Source organism: Rhinolophus sinicus, chromosome 1 (assembly GCF_057876585.1).
Source record: "Rhinolophus sinicus isolate RSI-liver-muscle chromosome 1, RSI-T2T, whole genome shotgun sequence".
Taxonomy (NCBI): domain Eukaryota; kingdom Metazoa; phylum Chordata; class Mammalia; order Chiroptera; family Rhinolophidae; genus Rhinolophus; species Rhinolophus sinicus.
In genome coordinates, this window is record NC_142501.1 from 101305430 (window position 1) to 101320854 (window position 15425).

Below are 15425 nucleotides of genomic sequence, written 5' to 3' on the forward strand. Positions count from 1 at the left end.
GCAAGATATATAATAATTTTTCCTCCCAATTTTTTCAAGGACACAGGAGGATAAGTTCATATCGCTAATGACTGTAGGACAAAGGAAACTGTCAGATATTTTTTTGAAGCTCATGTGTTTTATGTAAACATTTATGAAAAATTTGTAGGTTATTCCATAATATACCTGTGCTTGTTTAATATATATAAGATTGTGAATTACTTACTTTCTGCATAAAAGAAAATGTTTGCTTCTTGCTTCTGCCGCCAGGTTATTTTGCAAACCACTGTTAATGATCATCAATTTCAGGACTGTCTCCCGAATCAAAGAGGCCGGAGACCCCGTGTCAGATTCTGCAGCTAAGTGTGACAGTATTTTGGAAATTCAGCCTCACACAAAATGTGGACGTCAACAGCAACAGGTCCCATGGCACCCACTGCTGTTCCCTAAAGGGAGGCCCTCGTCCGAGGGCACTGTGAGGTGGTGTCCATGCGGACTTAAGGCCACTGTTGGCAGACGTTTCTGTAAGTGTCAAAGTTCTCTCTGAGAGAGTCCGTTGCTCCTGAAACACGATGTCTGAAAAGCCTTCTCATACACCAGCTAGATGTTTTTACTACTTCAGGAAAATGTTCGGTGAAGAAAGGCAACTGAGGCTATTGTCTGCGTAGCACTGAGCTGGAGTTTCATCACATGACAGAACCAACTCTCACATTCAATCCCTATGGTCCAGCTCTCACATTTCATTTTCATTGTCAAGACCTTGCCATGGGCTGTAAAATAATCCTGAGTTTAATCTTCAGGTGAATTAAGGGTGTTCAACACTGAGAGATATCTGTGAAATGCGCCATCAACACGGACAGACTTTCTCAGTCCTATCCAGATTTCCCCCTTTCTTGTGATTCTTCTTGATGAAGAAAAATGAAAACTGAACCTTGAGGTTCAAAGCTCTGACAGACCACACCGCCAGCAAAGTCACTTCCAGTGCACATTACGTTTCTCTTAGAAGAGTATTCAAAGCACAGACTTTAATTACTTGCTCTCCCCCACTTTCCGTGTCGTTGAACATGCAGTGACCAGAGTCGCGTCTCTAGGGTGGCTCTCCGCAGACAGCGGCTCGGAAGGATTCCGGTGCAGGCCCCTTGGGCTCGCCCTGCCCGAGGCCGGAGCGCGCGCCGTTGTTCAGGGACACTGTTGGAGCGGACGGAGAGGTGTCCTTGCCTGAACACTTGCTTGGCTAGTTAAGTCCTTCTCATGGATTATTTCTCTTGGCTCTCCCTGCCACCGCCCTGGGGCGCTGTTACCGCCCCGATTTTATAACTCAGAACCGTTTTATAATCCTGGGAATCAATCTTAGGCCAACTCTTAGCCACACGCTGCAAGCAGCGCTCTATCTTCCCATTTTCTCTAGCACATGATCTGGTCCAGGGACCAGCGGTCGCGCAAGCCCCTCAGCCGGGCGGAGTTCGCACTCACGTCCCGGGAAGCTCCCAGCTGTCCCGCGGAGGCGGCAGCTCTCCAAACCGCTTCCTCGCGGAGAACTCCACCGCGTCAAGGCCTTGTGACTCCTGCTCCTTCCAGGTGGCCGTCCCCATTTCAGCACGGGGACACGGAGGCTCGGCTGCGGAGCTGTGCTGGGGCGCAGCGCCCTGACCTCCGCTTCTGAAATGCTGGCTGCGCCCCCGTGCGCCACCCCGCCCGCCCGGATGGCCCGCGGGTTCCGCGCGTGCCCGCCTCTCACATACCCGGCCCGCCTTCGGAGGTCCTATTGGACACACGCACGATTGCTACAGTTTATTTCCACAGGGCACTGTGGCCACCGCAGTGGAAGTGACACCGTGATGCGCCGATGTGGGGCGGCCTATCGTGCATTCACTCGAAAATGTGTCCCCTTCCTACATTCCGAGGTGCACTGTGACCTTCCTCCTTTTCGGAGGTGTGCATCGCTGTAAATGTGCTGGCTACCTCTGAAATCGCCATTGGCTAACATGGGTAAAGTCTGCCCGGTGTGGTCCCTCTGGGGTTTGCGGGGGACGGCCTGCTGATGGGAGGGGAGTGTCTCTGGGGACCAGTCGTCTTACCGCTGAGGAGGGGCCGGTTATGCCGGTACGAGGTGGGCAGCTGGCCGATGTCCTCGGTCCGGTGGCTCATCACCCGGGAGAGGTGGCCGGTGTGGTGCAGACTCCCCACGACGATGCTGTACAGGTACACGGGCTCGATGAAGTGGCAGAGAAGGGCGCCCTGCAGGCCCAGCACGTTCCACCTGCAGGGAGAGGCGGGGGTCAGCCAGGACGGGAGGGGCCACCGCGCGTCCCCCCACCAGGCAGGCCCAGCAGCAATTGCTGTGCAAGGTGCCTGCTCTGCTCCTGAGGTGTCACTGTCCCCACCGTGCAGGCGATGGAGCCATGGCCTTTGGCCTTGTGGCCACTACGAGCTCCCTAAGTGCTGGGGACCGGGTCTGATGGTGGTCTGCATTGCAGTGAGTGTGACCTCCTTTCTGGAAATGAATTGTTAGATGGGCTGGAAGCCACATATTCTTCAAGGGACTTAAAATTGGATTAAAAAGATGTCACTCTGTCCCCATAGTGAATCTGCATTTTTCTTTATATTAGTTGGGAAATATCAGAAATGGAATTTGTTTACTTCAGTGTAGGGACAATGCTCTCTTCCCTCCCTCTGTCCTCAGCAGTGAGCAGGACCTCTCATGTTGGAATGAAATGACATTAGTAAGTGACCTTGTTCTGCTCTGGGGTGGTTTTGATGTGAGACACCCAATCAGAGGTGAAGGGCGAACCCATTTTCTCTGAAATAAATAAACTCTGGCTGAGTGTTTTTGCTTCTTCAAGCGCAGATGACAGGAACATTTTAAGATGCCCCCTCACTTTGGGAGGTGCACGTTACATGGAGCTGATGAGCAAGGCGGCACATTCTGTGGTTTGCACTCCAACAAATGTGTTTAAAATCCAGCCTCCATCAGCAGCAAGCATCACGCAGCTCATTTCTTACATCATTGTTCTTTTCATTAATTAACATTTCTCCACGTTAGAGAGGTTATTGCGGTGCCTCTGGCACATTCCTCTTCATGATTAATAAGGACTCATTACATTTCTCTTTCCTGAAGCGGTCAATTAACACAGAACCCTTTCCTTTAATTACCGAGTGCTGAAACCAGTGCGCCCTACCTGGAGAGCAGTCAGCTCCCAGAACCTGCGACACCAATTGCTTTACAAAGTTCTCTTTAAATTTTATTTCAAAAACATGAGCAATTTAGCTGGTGATATTAATCTGCCTCAAGAGCATCATGGGGAATGAGGAGCATCTTTTAATCTCATGCAAGAAAAGGCAGCCATCTGGCCGGCGAGGCCCTCCGCCCCCCGCGCCCCCCGCAGAGATGCGGTCGTTAAGGTAATGTGTTCATCTACATAAAGCTCGAATGGAATATAAAAGGTAATATTTATATACAAACAGTTCAGTCCTACAATTTAAGCAGTCGTTGGTTTCATGAAACATTTACTTTACTCTGTCAGATTTCCACAGCTTCACTTAGAAAAAAATAACAGTGGTCACTTCTGTAAGTCCTGTCATTTGTCTCAGAAAGGAAGGAGCCGGCGTCCTTTGCGTGATTGTAATTTTGCCAGAGACTACATGGCAGAAAGTTCGGGAGAAGCAGACATTTCTGAAGGCAACACAGTACTTACCACAGATCTTTGGGACCCCTCAATGTGGCAATGTCCTTTCTCCCTAGCCTCTGTTTTCACCTGGACACTACACTCTCATGTGCAGCCTGGGCTCTGGGAGCTGGTTGCCAGAAGCCCAGTGATGAGTCTGTGATGTCCTAGCTGTTCCTGGATGGAACGGCTTTGATGTCTGAGTGGGTAAACCGGAGACCAGAGCTTCTGAGCAGTACTAGGGACAGACCAAAAAGTGAGGAAAAATTTCACTAAGTCACCTTCACTTAGTGTTTCGCATATCTCCTCTTTAGATCTGAAGAGGCTGGAAAGGTATGCCAAGAAGATAAACAAAAGAATACATTTGCTGGTTAGCCTATTTCACTAGAAAAGTGCTTGGTATGCATTTTTAAAGTGTATACTTCACTTTCGACCGAGATACAGGCTTTCTGGTGTTTGTATGTGTTGATGAGGGCAGTCGGTCTGGCAGCGAAGGGCCTAGATGGAGCAGATCAGCAGTTATACGAGTATGTGGAGTTACATTCTATGGCGAAGGGTTCTGGGATGCACACAACCTCAGTGGGTGTCATTATTTCCAGATACTTAGGGAAGTCTTCACACTTCTTATCAATTAAAAGCAGGGAAATGGACACTTGCCCTCTTGGTAAGAAAGCACTTTCTAGAAATAAGCCACATCTTGAACAATAAAATTAGTTTCCTAGAAGACACATCACTGCACATTAGGCCATCTGCGTATGGCTTTGAACAGAACTTCTGGAACATGTCTCAGTTGTGATTCTAAGGGGTTATCTAAAGACAGATGACTTCTCTATCTCATTTCCTCCTAATAACCTTTACAATAAAGAGAAAATCAACCTTCTTCTTGCCTGGCTAAAGGAGTTGAAACTTCCTCAGCTAACACGATCAATAAAAACAAATGTCTTCCTGAATAGAAACTGGAGAATTTTCAGCATTCAGGATTGAATGGAAAAATGCCTCTCCTTTTGTTCAAACAGCTGATATTCTTGCGATGTTGACAGAGAAAAAAAAATCCATGTCTAGTTTTCAATATAGATAATCCCTAAATAAATATATTTTTGTCTGTTTGTCAATCACTGAAATACCAAAGATAAGTGAGGGAGAGATCTTGGGGAAAGGCTGCCTTTCTTTAACCAAGAGAAGCAATCTCCTCACTCAGTTCAAACGTTGGCCTCCAAGTGTTGGTGGAAACAATCTCGGGTGGGTCCTTCCTCAGACGGTCACCATCCATTTGCACCTGGGACACAGAACAGCGGTCGCCGGTGCACGTCTTGAGCAGTTGTTGTGCCTGCCTGTTGTTTCTGCCTCCTTGACGTGGCCCCGAAATGAGACGTAACTCTAAAATAGCAGTGAACTCTGCTGCGTCCTTAGCACCATCACAGATATATGGCATAAGAACTGACACACAGATAAGTGGAACAGAATGGAAACCCCAGAAATAAACTCTGACAGATGTGATAACGACCCGTGTTCAGCAAGGACGCAAGCATTGCCACACGGCAGTGGTTTCCAACTTTGGTCCCCTTGGGCTCCTCTGGGGACTGTTGGGAATCTCCTGCAGCTGGGTTTTCCATTCAATCCTGAATCCACTGGACTCCAGGAATCCAGTGTGGGCAGCAGTGCCCCCAGGTGATTCTCAGCTAGGGCTGAGGACTGCAGTGAAGCAGGCAACACAGACTTTGGAGTCAGAAAATCAGGTGAAACCCACAACCTGACAGCAGTCGGCTGGGTTACCCTTGCCGCTTCCTGCTATTCTGAGCAGCAGTCTACAGCAGGTCCTGAGACCCTGGGGCGGGGCCGGCAGGGGCAGGGCTAGCAAACCTGGCAAGTGACTGTGATGGTCTCCCTGGCCATATGGCCATATAGTAATACAACTTCTCCATTAAGCAAGTCTCCATCAATAGTAGTATGACATCTCTAATTGTGAAGGTCACAGACTGGGGGTTGAAACTGTCCCCCTCCACACCCTCCACCACCCCAATCTCAAGTTTCTCCCTCCCACTTGTTTGGGAGGTAATAGTGCCAAGGGAGGAGCATTTTTGCACCAAGGGCCCATCCCTTTTCCAGCCTCCTGATATCTTCCCCTGGGCCTTTCTAAGCAAAAGAGACCAGTAACCCTTCCACTGACTTAAATCACTGCTAGGAATTCATCCATGGATAGACACTCAATAAAAGGCCAGGATATCTGTACAAGCAGTCATGAGAGGTGAGAGGCCTGTTTGCAATTGCAAAGCAAACTAAACGAAACAAAAAATTGAAGATAATCTCATTGCCTCTTAGTAGGGAATGATTCGATAAATGATGGAACATTCACGGAAAGAACAGCGCTAGGACCACTAGGACTGCGCATGGCCTGCCTGACCCCGGGGGGCATGAGTCACCATGTTCCCAGGTTCCTGCCCCACCCACCTGACCTCCTGGCTGCGCCTTCTCTTGGCTGGACTGCTTCCCTTTCCTAGCCGCCATCCCGTGGGTACCTCTCTCCCCACTCCCTTCTTGGGCTGTGAGCTGGCCAAGTTAGGGGATTTGCCGTTGCCATAGAAACCATGTATGTGATCATCCGGTCCTCACTCGTGCTGTCACCTCCAGTATCTCTTCGTCTTGGGTCCCAGCCACAGCACTGTGATGGATCCCCAGTAGTCCATGAGCAGAACTTCTGGCTGCCAGTCCACGCCCACCTACCAGCCATGAGAGAGTGTGTCATCCTGAAAGTGAGTCCTCCAGCCCCAGTGAGCAGCCATGTGGCACTAAGACGTGGCAGCCCCATCCGGCTCTGCACACACAGAAGGTTTGCAGCAAAACAAATGACTTGTTTCAGGTCACTGAGCTTTGGGATGACTTGTTACACGTAGCAGATGCCTGGTGTGGGGCCCGTTATGTTTCGGAGCTGACCTGTGGCAACCAAGAACTCCTCAGGAAGTCCTACTACAGTCTTTGCACACTGTTGGTATTGACAGCAGAAGTGGGCAATGGGCACCCCAGAAACACCGGTTATTCTGCTGATGGGGCCATGACACCATTGGGCCACTTCAGGCTATTTCTGGCTGACAGGCATTACTTTCACATCACACAATGTCTCGTTTCTCTTCTCTTCAACCTACCTATAAAATGTCCTCTCTCTTGACATGACATCTCTGGGTACGTCTACGCCCCAACACACTGGTGACCCATAAACATCCTTGGAGGACCAACAGCGTCACTCGTGACTCGATTGTTCCCAGTTGTGTCTGGTTCTCAGATCCTGACAGTTCCACTTTGTCCCCACCGCCTGCATGGGGCAGTGGCTGTGGGACCACATCCAGTACAGAGAGCCTTACCAGTTGCTGAGTTGTGGTCTGCAGAAGGGCTTCCCCCGGGACCTGCTCCAGAGCCCTGGGCCTTCAGCCCATCCTCAGAGGTGCTGCATTGGGCCTCTCGGTGCCTAGGGACAAACTACTTACCCTAAGGGATGCCTTTTTAATCCTTTTGGGAATTCAGAAGCTGTGGACAAAAGCTCTGACCTGTGTGTGCTCCACACAAGCTCCCGATCCAGCTGTTTCTTCTTCTCCCTGGACCTCAACATCATGGTCCCCACCTCAGCCAGCTGGCATTCAGGCCGTTTGGGAACCGTCTGTGCATTCTCTTACTTTGGCATTTAGCCCACTCCTGTTTCCTCTTAAAGTCCGTGTTGTTTATTTGCCTAACTAGGTTTTTGGCTTCCATTCGGCAGAAATGGTGCCTCTCTTAGCCTTTGCCAGTGGGGTGGTTGGTGGTTGGTGGGCAGTCGTTGGTCATTAGTGGTTGGTGGTTGATGGGCAGTGGGCCAGGGGCCTGTGAGCCGTGGGCGACTGCCTCAGACCTGGGTTTACTTTGAGGTGGTGGGGGTAACTGGTAGCAGACACAGAGCATTATTGATTGTTGCTGCTGCTTTTATATTGGATCAATATTATTGAATTTATCACTGACTGCTTTCATCACTAGAGATAGTATAAGATTTAACATACAAGTTATAATAAGATTACCACAGTTTTTGGTAAAGAAAGTATAAAAGGCTTCCTATGAAACAAGTGGTGAAAATTAGGGGCTGGGTGTTTGGGGAGAAGCTGTTTTTGAAGGACCTGTTTATTGAGACTGGAGAAATGAACAGCCTGGTCTCAGGGGAGCTGGTAACACTTCAAAAGTAAGGTGGCCGCCGGCAGGTCTAAGAGGAAGGGTGCCAGGGGCTCTGCTGGCGGGCTGGCAGCAGAGAGCACACACTCAGTTTGAGGATGGTGAGCAGCAATCGATACCATCAGGACTAACTCCCTCTTCACAGCCTGAAATTCAAGTTCAGGAGCCAGACACTGCCTTAGTCCCCAGACAGCCGCTGTAATTTTTTACAGTTCGTTTTTATGGAGAAAGTTTTAATCTGCTCATTTAAAGACCCATGGCGATCAATAATCAAGCTTGGGTACTTAAAATTAGAAACCATGTCTAAAGGAACATTAGTTCCAGAAGGTTTGGATTTTTATATGCCACTCAACTTTTGATTGTTAGAGACAAAAGCGAAAATCTCCTGTTGGTTTCCCCCCAATCTTCAGGAGACTGGTGTTTGCTCTTCAGTGAGAGTGCAGCCGTGGCCGTGACAAGATGTTTGCTGTCATGTGGCCTTGATACATGGAGGCGGAGAACTCGGTCTGTTGTACCCCTTTGAGCTGAAGGACAAAGGGACTACCATTTCTTTGGTGTGTCACCCAACCTAACTTGTGGGTTTGAAAGTCAGTTCTCACTGACGTGGTGACACAACCCACTTGCTGCAGTTTTGTTCCGTTTCACCAGGTGATGTTAATGGTGGCTTTTGAGGGTGGATTTCACTCAGACTGTTTCTGGTTCTGTCATTTTCCAAAGACCAAGTGGGTTGGGCTAAGTGAGTAACAGCTCTTCCCCGGGGCTGCTGTAGCACACCACCACACACTGGGTGGCTTCAAACAATGGAAATGTATTCTCTCCCAGCTCTGAAGGCCACGAGTCTGAAATCACGGTGTTGGTGTCAGCAGGGCCATGCTCCCTCTGAGGCCCCAGGACAGTCTACTCCAGGCCTCTTTTCTAATCGGCCTGTGGTTGCGGCCATCCTTGGCATTCCTTGTCTCATGGACACATGGCTCCAGTCTCTGCCTCCTTCTCCACATGACCTTCTCCCTGTGTGTCTGTCCCAAATGCCCTCTGCCTCTCTTATAAGGTAATGTAGTTGCATTGAGAGCCCACCTGAACAACCTAGGATAAGCACTTCCTCTCACCATCCTTAATTTAGTCCCACCTTCATATTCACTCTTTCAACACACAAGGTTATAGCACAGGTGAGGACATGGACATATCTTTTTGGGAGCCACCATTTAGCCCAGCACATCTTCTGCATCTCTTGTTTATGAAAACCTACTGTTTACCCTCCACCATGGGCCTCTTACTCTGCTGTGGGGAATATGTCCCAAGTACGTACTCAGAGATTTGGAAAAAAGCTTTTGTACAAAGATATCTTGGAAAAGTTACTCTCAAGAGTGACAACTGGGGAACATTCCAGATATCCAGCCACAGGAAAGTATGCTGAGGGCATAACTATAAGACACAATGTTACGCACAATGTTACCGATACAACACGAGACACGATGTTACACACCATGTTATAGACACAACATGAGAAATGATGTTATAGATACAACATGAGACACTATATTACACATGCATTAAAGTGCTCATTATTTTAAAAGAAGCCACAATTGTAGCATTAAGTAATGGCTTGTGAGCACACTGCTATAAGAAGCAAAACTCCTACAGCAAGAAAAAAGACATGTTTAGGAGAAAAGATGAAAGTAAATACAGCAAAAGCTGATTGCTGTTTTCTGAATATTGGGATATTGGCTGCATGGTTACTTTCTACTTTTCACTTTTTCCTTGTTTTTCTTTATTGTTTTTTATTCTTTACAGAGGGCCTGTCCGATCTGCGATGGCCGCCACTTTGAGCTGGTTCTCCAGGAGCAGAGGTGTGATGAGCTGATCTCCTAATACCATCTCAGTTGTCCCTGTTTACCGTGTTTTGCTTCAGGGGTGTGGATGGTTGTCTATGGCCATGGGGACTTTTGGGTCTTGTTTTGTTGTCGGGCAAAGCCAGTTTACCCACAAGGACCACTGTCTGCCTGGAGCTTGGAACTGGCCTTTTACTTCAAGGTGATGTTTTTCTCCAGGGTTTTAAGTAACATTTTGCTTTTTCATTTTGACCGAAAAATAGAAAGGAGAAGGTATTTTACTTTAAAATAAAATAATCTCATGGCCTAAAATCTTCCTGGTAATTCTGATGACTCTTCCAAACAAAGAAAGCAGATTTTGATTTCTGCTGTGTTCAATATCAAAATTATTTCTAAAGGAAGGAAAACTTGACTGGTGTGTGTATCCCCGCTTCAAGCTTCTGGGGTGTTTTTCCCATTGAAGCAGGAAAAAGAGTCTCGCTGAGATCCAGGATTCTCTGTCCGCATCTGATTTAAGGGTTGGGCGTACAGGCTCTGGGTGGCAGTCTGTCAGACACCTCCAAACTCCCACTGCCCAGGGACATCCCAGGCACTGCTTCCCTAAAGAGCTGAGGGTGACATCAGTCAGCTGGCCTGGGGACCCACCTGCATTCTGACTGAAGCCATCAAGAAAGCAGATGTCATTAGCTGTGCCAACTAGTGGACACACCTGGCACATCACACACATTTCCCTGAGCTGCAGGCCCCATGTCTTTGAAATGGGCCGGACAACAATGACATCAACAGTATAGCAGCCCTCTTCCCCTTGGAGAGTCAACCTGAGTACTGGACTTAACCTGGAGAAATGAAAACATTGTGTAAAATGTGCGTATGCAGGGGCGGCCACTGTCCACGTTCAAGGTGTCCTGGCTCAGGCCCCAGGTAGCACTTGGCCTATGTGGTTTCTTACTCTCCCCTGTGGCCCGGTGCCACCCCTCTACGTCCCAGCCCACGAAAGCTCTACCCTCCCTCTCTTTGAGTACTCGCAGCCCTGAGATGCAGAAATCGCCACTGTAGGGGACCTTGCAGTTTCTGTGCCAGATGCAGGGCCAACTTTTCCTGTGTCCTCTGTAGAGCAGGTCATCTTGCCCCCATCTTCTATTGGCTCATTCTGACCGTCATAGGTGATGGACAGGTACAGCCCCACCTTCCAGAGAAGGTGCTCTGACCTGCATGTTTACTGGTGAGAAGGCTCTCATTTTCCCAAGTCATTTGTCAGGTCACCCAGCTGGACTTCATCCATGGCTCCCAGGCTGGTCTCCGTGAGGGGCATCCATGTCCTTGAATGTTCCTTATGTCTCAGGATGGTTGTATGAAAGCCAGGGCAGTGGGCATCTGCCCAGGCCCTGCAGTGTGTTCTAGAACTCAGGGAGGGCACAGGGGTGCATAGAACATGGGCTGTCTTTTGGAGTGTGTCATCTGTTAGGCGGACGAGATATAACCCAGGGGAACAGCTACAGGAGATGAGATTCTTATCAGGGGAAAATGGTCCTTTGGGCCAACGATGTGCAATCAGTGAGGTTCTCAGTGCACAGAGGCAGGTAGGTCCCCGCAGGCTGCATACGACAGGGGTCCTTCCCTTAGGAGTGCAGCGCTTCTTCCACATGTGGCTGAATGTTGATCCTTGAGAGGGGCCACAGCCAAGACAACATTTCAAGTAGATCGGAGTGAGGGTGGGGACAGGCCTAGTGACATCTCAGGGTTATCCTGAATGGGGAAGAAAGATGCTTCTGGACAGAGGGAGGTGTGCAAGAATGTCCCATCTGCTCACATGGGCTGACCCTCTTACTTATGACAGAGAAATCCGTTCATGAAGTGATTTCCCGAGAGACGTAAAGGTCTCGTGTCAAAGCTCCATGCCACTGAGTCTCAGGGGACTGACCTTTCCGATAGGGCTCTCACCTTGACAAAGAATGGGAACAGAGATGAGCCCCATCAGTGAAGCCCGTCCCCCTTTTCTTTCACACCTACGCCCCAGCAGAATCCTGACTCTTATCCTGGGTCACAGAGAACATGGCGTCAATGTGGAGAGGACTGAGGAAAGGCTCATTGGAAACATTAGATGATATGCAAAGAAATGTGAAAAATTAGCCCATTGATGGAACTCTAGGAAGTGTCCTCACAATGTTTTATGGCTCATTGTAAATGACTGTAACAATTTCAGGGTTTCTGTAACATGCTTTACTGTAAAACTGCCTTTCCACTGACATTGTAAAATGATACCAATTGTTATTCATGGAGTTCCATACTCAGAAGAATGCGTGCTGTGGTCTACTTTATATGATTACTTAGGAGTTATTGACCCAAATGGTGAGACGTGTGCGTTCCTTCTGATCTGCAGGTGGGAGCTGGAGCTGTGCTGACTGCTGGGTCTTCTGATATAATCGGATCCAGTTCATTTTGCACTGGCGTCAAAGGGGCTTCGCAAAGAGCCTTACAGATGTGTCTGTGGATGCACCGTCTCTACCTTAATTAAAGCTACAATCTTACTCATTTATTTTCATTCTAATACAGAAATGTCACATGAAATAGGTGATGAAAGCAGTCAGCCTGACATTTCTGCTTCATGGCTGCTTCGATAATACTGCAGTTGTTAAGGGAGAAATTTCTAAACCACTAAATACATGTGACTGTGGGCTCCAGGCAGCATGTGGGGTAAGACCCTGGGCTACTTCCTGGGAAAGAGGCAGCGGTTGGACTTGGCTGTGGACAGCTCCCATGCTGGTGGGCAGACACGTGACACTTAGCTTTGGCAGCTGAGGAGGGCAGACAGCAGTGCAGAAGACACAGTTTTCATCTTTCCAAAGTTGTCTGCATGGGCCCTGGGAGGGTCCAGTTTCCAGGTAGGGCTCCATGGGCCACCGCATTCACACGTCACACCGCAGCGTCCTGACCAGCTGGGCTGCGCTCACCCAGCATTTCCTGGTCCTGACCACAGCACAGGCTTCCCATCACCCAAGGGGCGCAGAAAAGTACAACGTTTCACGCCTCAGTCAGCTGGTTGAAGGTCACACACGGCCTCTGTCTTCCCTGGTGCTCATGCTCCCATGCTTCCTTGGTGTTCAGTGACCGGTACAGGTCTTGTTTCCACACATTCACCAACTGGCGAGTTGTGTTCCCAACAGGTAGTGTCATGACAGCAGCAAGGACAACTTGATGGGTCAGCCCCTGCTGGCTCCGGGCTCTGTCTCTATGGTCATACGTTCCCTTCCCGCTTGACAAAGCGTGGCTGACACTGGATGTGGGGGTTAAACGCCACTGTGGCCCTGTGTCAGGAGAGCTTTCCTCCACCTTCCCCATGTCCACCCCCACTGTCCATCGTCTGCTCGTCAGTGTCTGCCATGCCTGTGTGTGTTGGTGCTGAAGGGACATGTGACACGGAGCTCGCTGGGAGGGAGCCATTCTCAGGAGGAATGCGGACTCAGGGGCAGGTTATCACTGATACGAACAGGGGTGGGTGTGAGGGGCGGGAGGCAGTTGCACGTTGCTCACAGTGAGGGGGGCGGTAGGGCAGGGGCATCCATGGCGACCTGAGCCTCTCCTCTCAGAGGTCAGATGCTGGGGCCCATCCCAGGGCAGGGAATTTGAAGGAGTGACATGTCCTAGGGCATTGGGAAGATGACAGTGACTCCCTGCTAGTCTCAGTGAGTGCAACCTCACAAGTGGTGCAGACGGAGGCGAGGTGCTCATGGAGAGAGAGGCTGGGTGAGCATGGACAGTGCCGTCAGGAGCTCTGGGTCAGAAAGGAAGTCACAGCCACAGGCCCAGGAGGAGGCTGGACTCAGATGCGTTTGCAGATGACAAAGACAAGCTGATAGGATGACCGGGCAGTTTCAGGTGGAGGAGGCAGGATGACAGGGAGGCGGGAGGAGGTGAGTGATGGGGATGGTCCTCGAGGGGCCGCAGCGCAGATGGAGCAGGACAGCAGAGGTGGCCCACCATGGTGCAGGGAGAGCTGCAGGCAGCTTTTCCCTCCTGGCTTGTTTCCCCAGAGGTAGGATGTGCGCCTTCTGGACGCCATTCCTGAGAGGTCATGGTTGTTGTCTCGAGTCTGTGAGTGGGAAGGGGGTCTCACGTGTCCGTCCTACTGGCCCCCTGCCCTCTACTCTCACACACCCCGAGTCTGGGCTCCTGACCTGTGACTTCACTGCCTCCCAGGAGACACAACAGATGGCAGAGCTGGCCTGACATAGTCACTTCCAGCATGTGCACTTGTGTGCGAGACCTCTCATGACACTCATGTTCAGTGGCGGGCCAGTAACAATCGGCTCACAGAAAAAGGCACTGATTTGTAACTTTTGCCAGTTTCCGAAGTGTAAATATCATCCCTGTGGCCTGTTTCAAGTGACCAGTGTGACGTCACTGAGCACAGATTTGGGTTGAGATGAGCAGTAGCAGGCATGTCACCCTGGGGACACAGTGGGTATGCGTGACTCCAAGAGCAAAAATAATGGTAGAATAATTAGGAAGTGCTGATTTTGAGTATTTGTTGCCTTTGTTTCACTGTAACCCATTCAGTTGTAAGTTTATGTAGTTTACTTTTTAATAATGGCTGTATTTAACAATTGGCTTGCAAAACTGCCCGAAACAACCAGCTCTTGCAGGTCAAACTGGCTGCAGCACGCATTATGCTAGGGCAGTGCATGCTGGTTATACGAGGTCTGACAATTCAGTTCGCAAACGCATCCTAGAAAAAGTGTTACATACCCCATTGCTGAATATCACTACAGTCACCTTCCAAGTACTCCGCTTGGGAAGCTATGCACTGACGCCAACACCTCGTCCACCCTTCAAAGCAATGTTGGAACTCTTTTTCTGGAATGGCCTTCAGAGCTGTCATCGTATTACCCTTGATGTCCTGAATGTCATCAACATGTCTTCCTTTCAATATTTCCTTTATCTTCTGGTAAAGAAAGAAGTCATTGGGGGCCAGATCAGGTGAGTGGGGAGGGTGTCCCAATACAGTTATTTGTTTACTGGCTAAAAAATCCCTCACAGACAGTGCCGTGTGAGCTGGTGCATTGTCGTGATGCAAGAGCCATGAATTGTTGGCGAAAATCTCAAGTCGTCTAACTTTTTCACGCAGCTTTTTCAGAACTTCCAAATAGTAAGCTTGGTTAACTGTTTGTCCAGTTGGTACAAATTCATAATGAATAATCCCTCTGATATAAAAAAAGTTAGCAACATTGTTTTGACTCTTGATTTGGACTGACGGAACTTTTATTTTCGTGGAGAACTGGCTGCCTTCCATTGTGTACTTTGATGCTTTGTTTCAGGGTCGTATTGGTACACCCACGTTTCATCACCAGTGATAACACAGCCCAAAACATCGTCTTGCCTCTCCAAAAGTTCTTGGCAAACTTTGACTCTCCTTTGCTTTTGTTAATCGGTGAAACTGATTTTGGGACCATTTTTGCACAGACCTTTCTCCTGCCAAGATTTTCAGTTAAGATTTTCCTAACTATTTCTCTATCAGTGTTTACTTGGTCTGCTGTGCTTCTCACTGTCAGCCGACGAGTTTGATGCACAATTTGACGAATTTTTGCAATGTTTTCATCTGTTCTGTTTGTTACTGGCTGCCCTGACCGCTCTTCATCAGTGACACATTCTCTCCCCTCAGAAAAACATTTAATCCATTTGTACACTGCTGTTTTCTTCATGGCATTATCCCCATAAACTTGGACTAACATGTCCCTGATTTTACTTCCACTCTTGCCAGGTTTAA

At 49.1% G+C, this 15425-nt stretch overlaps 1 protein-coding gene across 1 annotated transcript in view; it reads right to left on the bottom strand.

Annotated features, from left to right (window-relative positions):
* The window catches only part of ADARB2 (adenosine deaminase RNA specific B2 (inactive)), a 393920-nt gene that overhangs the window by 16471 nt on the left and 362024 nt on the right, over positions 1-15425 (bottom strand). The window contains exon 8 of the mRNA XM_019716542.3: positions 2058-2239. Coding sequence (XP_019572101.2) covers positions 2058-2239 — 182 coding nt within the window. The remainder of the gene's footprint in view (positions 1-2057; positions 2240-15425) is intronic.